The sequence below is a fragment of the Neoarius graeffei genome, chromosome 28 (genome assembly GCF_027579695.1).
Source record: "Neoarius graeffei isolate fNeoGra1 chromosome 28, fNeoGra1.pri, whole genome shotgun sequence".
Classification (NCBI taxonomy): domain Eukaryota; kingdom Metazoa; phylum Chordata; class Actinopteri; order Siluriformes; family Ariidae; genus Neoarius; species Neoarius graeffei.
In genome coordinates, this window is record NC_083596.1 from 49,488,536 (window position 1) to 49,497,256 (window position 8,721).

An 8,721-nucleotide genomic window follows, 5' to 3' on the forward strand; every position below is an offset into this window, starting at 1 on the left:
GTCTGCAGTGTTGCACTCATTGCACTCTTGCACTTTATGTTGTTATATGTCGATTTGTAGTCGAGCTCCTGTGAGAGCCAAAGGCCCGCGCGAGCGGAGCCCCATATGCATAGAGTGTGGATACATAAAGAAACCCATCGAGCTGTTTTCTGATAGTTTCGGTCCTGTGCGTGCCTCCCACCATACCAGTGTTAGTAATTACCAGTCATACACACCACCTGTTGGCCAGTGTTAGTAATTACCAGTCATACATTACGCCTAGTGGCCAGAGTTAGTGATAACCAGTCATACACACCGCCTAGTGGCTAGTGTTAGTAATTACCAGTCATACACACCACCTCGTGGCTAGTGTTAGTATTCGCCACTCAAACACACCACCTAGGGCGGCACGGTGGTGTAGTGGTTAGCGCTGTCGCCTCACAGCAAGAAGGTCCTGGGTTCGAGCCCCGGGGCCGGCGAGGGCCTTTCTGTGTGGAGTTTGCATGTTCTCCCCGTGGGTTTCCTCTGGGTACTCCAGTTTCCCCCACAGTCCAAAGACATGCAGGTTAGGTTAACTGGTGACTCTAAATTGAGCGTAGGTGTGAATGTGAGTGTGAATGGTTGTCTGTGTCTATGTGTCAGCCCTGTGATGACCTGGCGACTTGTCCAGGGTGTACCCCGCCTTTCGCCCGTAGTCAGCTGGGATAGGCTCCAGCTTGCCTGCGACCCTGTAGGGCAGGATAAAGCGGCTAGAGATAATGAGATGAGACACACCACCTAGTGGCCAGTGTTAGTAATTACCAGTCATACACTCCATCTAGTGGCTGTTAAGGCCTCTGCATGCTCTTGCGACAAGGCTTTCGCAGATAGCTTTTCGCAGACAGTGGTAATTTATCGTTGAGCGGGGAGTAATAGGCGTGCGCGATGTTATTCACCGCCACAACGTAAAGGGGTGCGAAGTCGCGAAATTGCTAGAAGTAGTTCGTGGGTGTGGTTAGTGGAGTGTTTATCCTCCGGTTACTTATAATGACAAGAACTGGAGTCGTACAGATGTACATACTTCCTCACTTCCTCGATCAACCGCTCTTCGTGCTGCTCCATCTTCACTTGTGTTTTTAAAAATGGCGGTCGTGAAAACAAAACAAACCGGGAAAGTAGGGAAGCGGAAGTGCGTGTACAGCGGATGTAGAGTGGACCAATCAGAGCCCTCTTGTCTGCGAGGCGGTCTGCGGTGGTCACAATTTTTGGGAGGTGTGCGCAGAGCGTCTGCAAAGGGGGGGGCTTCGCAGACGCCATCTGTGACGCCATCTGCGAGGACTGGGTTGTCAGCATAAATTGGCCTTTAGTAATTACCAGTCATACACACCAACTATGTAGTGGTTAGCGCTGTCGCCTCATAGCAAGAAGGTCCGGGTTCAAGCCCCGTGGCCGGCGAGGGCCTTTCTGTGTGGAGTTTGCATGTTCTCCCCGTGTCCGCGTGGGTTTCCTCCGGGTGCTCCGGTTTCCCCCACAGTCCAAAGACATGCAGGTTAGGTTAACTGGTGACTCTAAATTGACCGTAGGTGTGAATGTGAGTGTGAATGGTTGTCTGTGTCTATGTGTCAGCCCTGTGATGACCTGGCGACTTGTCCAGGGTGTACCCTGCCTTTCGCCCGTAGTCAGCTGGGATAGGCTCCAGCTTGCCTGCGACCCTGTAGAACAGGATAAAGCAGCTAGAGATAATGAGATGAGATGAGATGAGACACTCCACCTAGTGGCTGATGTTAGTAATTACCAATCATATACCCCACCTAGTGGCCAGTGTTAGTAATTACCAGTCATACACTCCATCTGGTGGCTGATGTTAGTAATTACCAATCATATACCCCACCTAGGAGTTTGCATGTTCTCCCCGTGTCCGCGTGGGTTTCCTCTGGGTGCTCCGGTTTCCCCCACAGTCCAAAGACATGCAGGTTAGGTTAACTGGTGACTCTAAATTGACCGTAGGTGTGAATGTGAGTGTGAATGGTTGTCTGTGTCTATGTGTCAGCCCTGTGATGACCTGGCGACTTGTCCAGGGTGTACCCCGCCTTTCGCCCATAGTCAGCTGGGATAGGCTCCAGCTTGCCTGCGACCCTGTAGAAGGATAAAGCGGCTAGAGATAATGAGATGAGATACCCCACCTAGTGGCCAGTGCTAGTAATTACCAGTCATACACTCCAACTAGTGGCCAGTGTTAGTAATTACCAGTCATACACTCCATCTAGTGGCTAATGTTAGTAATTACCAATCATATACCCCACCTAGCGGCCAGTGTTAGTAATTACCAGTCATACACTCCACCTAGTGGCCAGTGTTAGTGATCACCAGTCATACACATCGCCTAGTGGCCAGTGTTTGTAATTACCAGTCATACACACCACCTAGGGTGGCACGGTGGCGTAGTGGTTAGCGCTGTCGCCTCACAGCAAGAAGGTCCGGGTTCGAGCCCCGTGGCCGGCGAGGGCCTTTCTGTGCGGAGTTTGCATGTTCTCCCCGTGTCCGCGTGGGTTTCCTCCGGGTGCTCCGGTTTCCCCCACAGTCCAAAGACATGCAGGTTAGGTTAACTGGTGACTCCAAATTGACCGTAGGTGTGAATGTGAGTGTGAATGGTTGTCTGTGTCTATGTGTCAGCCCTGTGATGACCTGGCAACTTGTCCAGGGTGAACCCCGCCTTTCACCCGTAGTCAGCTGGGATAGGCTCCAGCTTGCCTGCGACCCTGTAGAACAGGATAAAGCGGCAAGAGATAATGAGATGAGAGGGGAGACACACCACCTAGTGGCCAGTGTTAGTAATTACACTGGGGAACACAATTTTTGTTGAGTTAGGTCTGACAGCTGTTTTCAACTAATTTTTGGGTGCAGAATCCAAAACTGATCTCAGTTTTTCTCTATCACGTCAAATTTTTTAACTATAGGATCCCCATTTTCTTAAAAAATATGAAAAATACACTGTACTTAACAGATATGTGCTTGTTTTATAAAAATGTACAAATATTGACATACAATGAAATATGAAAAAAAGGCATGACTGCAATGTTTATTTAACACATGTTTTTACAAAGGATATGGCTACTGTAATTATAATTGTGTGCAAGAAGAAGAAGAAACCTTTATTCGTCACATGCACACTTCAAGCACAGTGAAATTCATCCTCTGCATTTAACCCATCTGAAGCAGTGAACACACACACACACACAGAGCAGTGGGCAGCCACACCAGAGCGCCCAGGAAGCAGTCAGGGGTTCGGTACCTTGCTCAAGGGCACCTCAGCCCAAGGCCACCCCATGTTAACCTAACTGCATGTCTTTGGATTGTGGGGGAAACCAGAGCACCCAGAGGAAACCCATGCAGACACGGGGAGAACATGCAAACTCCACACAGAAAGGCCCTCGCCGGCTGCTGGGTTCGAACCCGGAACCTTTTTGCTGTGAAGCGACCATGCTAACCACTACGCCACCGTGCCGCCCTTGCAAGTAGTTAAGGTAAAAATTTACGTTTATAGCTCTTTCTGGAGTGTTCAACTTGGACTATTGTGTTTGATGCTCCAATGATAGTCAGCCATCATATGTACATCCCATCTACCCTGATAATGTTCTTCCATAACCTTCAAATAGTCTTACTACAGTTAATCAGTGGAATTTTGCTTATCTGGAGGGTAAGCTGTGGAGAAAAAAACTTGACGTGCTAGAAAAAAAAACTGACTGCAATTTTGGAATCAGCATGCCAATTTTAGTTTTAAATCAGCATAAAAATCTAACTCAGAAATTTTTTTTCAAATTGTTCCCCAGTGTTACCAGTCATACACTCCATGTAAGTGGCTGGTGTTAGTAATTACCAGTCATACACTCCACCTAAGGGCAGCACGGTGGTGTAGTGGTTAGCGCTGTCGCCTCACAGCAAGAAGGTCCTGGGTTCGAGCCCCAGGGCCGGCGAGGGCCTTTCTGTGTGGAGTTTGCATGTTCTCCCTGTGTCCGCGTGGGTTTCCTCCGGGTGCTCCGGTTTCCCCCACAGTCCAAAGACATGCAGGTTAGGTTAACTGGTGACTCTAAATTGACCATAGGTGTGAGTGTGAATGGTTGTCTGTGTCTATGTGTCAGCCCTGTGATGACCTGGCGACTTGTCCAGGGTGTACCCCGCCTTTCGCCCGTAGTCAGCTGGGATAGGCTCCAGCTTGCCTGCGACCCTGTAGAAGGATAAAGTGGCTAGAGATAATGAGATGAGATGAGAAACTCCACCTAGTGGCCAATGTTAGTAATGCAATAACTGACCAATCAGAATTGAGTATTCAACAAAACCATGGAAGAACATGTTGTAAATTTCGACAGGAAATCTTTTATGGTTCCAAAAAAGAGACAATCAAACAGGAAAGGTTCAAATGTTCGACAATTTTATTTAACAGTTTGGGCGATTTAGCAGTGCTTGTGTTATGTTCTCCCTGGGTTTCCTCCAGTTCTCGTCTATGTCCTAGATGCACAATTTTGTCCAAACCAGGGTATACAGACTCCAGATCCACTGCAACCCTGATCAGGATCAATCTCTGACTGAAGCTGAATGAACATCATGGAACCTTCAAGTGCTTGTTTCTTTGTCCTATTCTGCCCTCTGGTGGTGATCATAAGTAACACAGCTTCAACAGAACTCACTTGGAGCTCAAGTGCTGTGATTATAATCCGTGAAACCGTCTCTCAACTGTGACCAAACATTAATCACACGATTTACTCCACGCTGGATTGTTTCTCAGAAGATAGTGCACTTCAGAAATTCAGCAATGTGTCTGAAACCTACCAGAATTCAGTCATTGATGAATTAATGCAAAGATGATCAGCAAATTCCTGAAATAAAACCCAATTTTGTTGCAAAACACTTTAATTTGTGTTGTAAAATATATGTATACAAGTAATGTTAGCTTGTGTACTTCCTGTCTAGCATTATTTTAAGTTTGCGAAGCAGGTTAGCTAATTTTCTCAGCGAATCTTTTCTAGCTATTTTTGACTGCTTGGTAAATTTGAAGTTATCATGACAAACCCCTAAAAATCATCAAAATTCTAAAAGACACATTCAGAGTCCCTTGATTCACAGCTTTATTATATTGTTAACATCTGGAAATAGAGCATTAACACTCTTATTGGGTCACATCGATTTATTAGTGTTCGTGTAGCAGGTCCTTTAGTGACAGAAGAACTAACTCCTGTGTGTAACGCTGATCTCATCTGATGAGTTTACGAAGATATTATTTACAAATGATTATAAAAGTCAGTTTGAAAAGGCATTTGATTAAAAAAAATTGTTCCTGATTAGGTGATGCTGCCCCCTTGTGGCTGGCTAACTATTTCAGGGAACTTTTTGTCAATTAGATTTTGCGCAATTATAATCAGACATGTCAAATCTCACCCGAATATTATCGCCTACTTCATACAGAATGATATCAAACCCTTGTGTCAGTGGTGGAAGGGTTTAATGTGGTTCGGAAAATGTCTCTAAACTGAGATGTTAAAAGGTTTAGATCTCTCTATTGAGGTGTGAGCGTGATTACAGGAAATGGCCCAGTCGTGGTGGTGGTGATGTCACCAGTCCGTGGATCAGCGACGTGTTCGGGGAGTGGTGTCGTTAGCTGCTGCAATGCATTATGGAATATGGCTAGAGAGTCTGGTGGGTTCGTGGCTGATGGTGCTGTTGTTGGCCTCTCTGGTGATGGGGGTTACCATGGAGATCAGGATGGCCGATGCCTTCTTTCTGGAGCTCTTCCTGTTTGTGAAGGCCATGCAGCATCTGGAGGAGCTCACTGATGAATGGCTGTGTGGAACACACACACACACACACATCCTGAACATGAACAATGTTACAGAGCTCTAGTTAAAGAACGTCTTTGTGCTGATGGAGCAGAGACGAGACGGCGTGTGTGAGGATGTGAACATGAACACCAGCGACTCTTCAGCCAAACTTCTTATTTCAAACAAACTCATGTCGATTCCTACAGAACCGGACACACCCTCGACCTTTCACACCACACAGCTCTACAGGAGGTTTGTGAATCATGATGGAAATACGCACAAGCATAACAAATAAGGAGACGAACACGGATCATCATCAGTGTCCATCACATTAATCTGTCGAACCTCCAACCCTCCGTACTGTCTTCTGGAAATAAACATTTACTGATTCACTGTCACTTCAATGTCAAACTCTGTGTTCAACACTGGGAACAGATGGGAGAGAAAGGGGGGGAAGAGAGAGAGAGAGAGAGAGAGAGAGAGAGAGAGAGAGAGAGAGAGAGAAAGAGAGAGAGAGAGAGAGAGAGAGAGAGAGAGAAAACAAATGATCGTTGTTGGAAACGTACAAGCGAGTGTCAGTCAGTGCAGGTTCCTTTAGAAAGTTAGGAGACAAAAAAAGATGAGAAAAAAAAAACCTGATGAAATATCAGCATCATCTTTATATAATTGTTGCTGTTCAGTCCAGTTATGAAGCTTCTCTTTTTTTTTTTCGTCGTTTTCCTGATGGTTTGAAAACATTGTACTGTGTCATCAAAAATGGGAGAGAAATGGAGAGAGCTGAGAGTGAAGGAATGAAGGAAATGAGTGTTAAATGACAGACAGAGACAGGCAGACAGAAAGAGATAGACAGAAAGATAAAATAGACAGAGAGAGAGACAAAGATAAAGATAGAGAGAAAAAGAAAGACAGAGAGACACCAAGAGACAGACAGACAGAAAGAGAGAGAGAGAGAGAGAGAGAGAGAGAGAGAGAGACGGACAAAGAAAGAGACAGACAGACAGACAGACAGACAGACAGACAGACAGACAGACAGACAGACAGAAGCTCGTACCTGTGTGTTATTCCTGCAGGTGTGCAGCAGCTCCTACAGCACAGAACAGTGAGTAATATAAATATTGTGTGAAAGTGAATCCTTCTGATTTTATTTTGTTGAAGGAAACGTTAAAAACACCTGAAGTTTCTGTGCTCTTTCTTCATCACGCTGCAGATCCAGTAAATCATCGATGTCAATCTCTTCTGGCATTTCATCCTCCTGCACCACACACACACACACACATCAGGCTCTATGTGTGTGTCAGTCGCATGTGGACACTGCATGATCACTGATCTCAGACTCCACGTGTGTGTGTGTGTGTGTGTGGTCCAGCGATTCTCCCTCAGTGCGAGTCTGAGGCGTCGTCATGGACATTTTCCATCACACCACTCTTCAACACATCCTCGGGTGTTTGATTTAACCAGAGCAGACTTAACAAGTGAGAGATTTCACATGGACGGAAGGAGTCTCCAGTGTCAGCGCTTTGTAAGAGTCAGAGGTGAAGCTGTCAGGAAGTTTCCCAACATGGGCAGAGTCAAGGTGTCATCAAAATGCTCTTGGTCTGGTGGATTTTGTTTAGACGGTCAGTCGTGCAGAAATTCCAAGGTGCATACAGAGCTTTTCTCACGACTGCACGCTAAGCATGTGTAAACATAAGCATACGATTGTATACACATACACAAAAACACACTACACTGCCTTACTTGGGTACTGTAATGTAATCACGCATGTGTGTATTGGTGTTTTTTGTGGAACAGGAAGTCTGGGATCCCCCATGAGGAAGCAAGCACCGTTCCTTATATGGCCTTTGCCCATCGCCTCTGTGCATGTGTGTGAGAGATGCGCAGAGCGTGTGTGGCGGGGGTGGGGTGGTCATACAGTGTGTTTAAGGGCAGAGAGAAATAATGAGAAAAGGCCACAGGTTATGCATCCATTATGCACTTATCTCTCACATTGCGCAGGGATCACACACACTCCTACCAGCTAATGTGTCTCTCGTTCTCTCTCTCTCACACACACACACACCGACTCCATATAAAGCCCTGCGAGAGTGACGACTCGCCCCTGCACCATCGCAAACCACTCCGAATGGAAGAAGAATGAGCATTCCAGCCTCTCCCATGAGACGAAAAGCTAGAAATAAATCACCAGTAATTCATAAAACGCGCACCATTCATGACATCACAATTTCACATCAAGTCCGAAGTTACAAAGCCACAAAGCTAACGCTGTGAACAAACAAGGAGCGCTTATAAGCGTGCTAATAACACACTCGCAACAAAACACCTCCAGACTCCTGCGCTGAGAACAAACTTGCTTTCTGTGGATGTTCCCTGTCATTAATGGAACTATAACTGGATCAAGTGTAAAGTGACGTTCAGTTAAAGGAAAAAATAAATAAATAATAAATCACTGGCGGTATAAGGGGAACAAAACACTTAGCGATCAGAAAAATCAACATGGAAGGAAGTGAAATTCAAACTCCCCCCAGCACTTCTGAGCATACTTTTTATCCATTTATAGTTACGTTCATTGTGGAACGTCTGTTTATCAAGTTTGATCCCTCATATTTCTCGAAGTTAAGACAAAAAAAAAAGTCCTTGACTGTCAGAGACGAGGCATTACGGCAAATCACAGTTTTTCTGCTTCTTTGAAACGGGATGATTAGTAAACGTCGAGGACCACTTTTAAACCTGACACACTGCACCTTTAATTATGTCGGTATGATGAGTGTGCCACGGTTTAGTCGAAGTGGGTGAAAAAGGAATGAAAGGAATGTTTCTAGAATGTTCCTCCTGCTGCCTACAGATAACTTGCTCATGGAGAATTCGTTCTCGCCTCATTTATAACGTTTGTTATGTTTATCTGCAGCGCTGTGGGCTACACTGTGCAGAAAGAACACACTCCTACACACGA

At 45.8% G+C, this 8,721-nt stretch overlaps 1 protein-coding gene across 1 annotated transcript in view; it reads right to left on the reverse strand.

Annotated features, from left to right (window-relative positions):
- Window positions 1-4,370: 4,370 nt before the first annotated feature.
- The window catches only part of ppp1r14aa (protein phosphatase 1, regulatory (inhibitor) subunit 14Aa), a 20,066-nt gene continuing 15,715 nt past the window's right edge, over window positions 4,371-8,721 (reverse strand). Inside the window, exons 2-4 of the mRNA XM_060913080.1 lie at window positions 6,943-7,023; window positions 6,823-6,855; window positions 4,371-5,793 (exon numbers count right to left, since the gene is read on the reverse strand). Of these exons, the coding sequence (XP_060769063.1) occupies window positions 5,638-5,793; window positions 6,823-6,855; window positions 6,943-7,023 (270 nt within the window). The 3' untranslated portion in view covers window positions 4,371-5,637. The remainder of the gene's footprint in view (window positions 5,794-6,822; window positions 6,856-6,942; window positions 7,024-8,721) is intronic.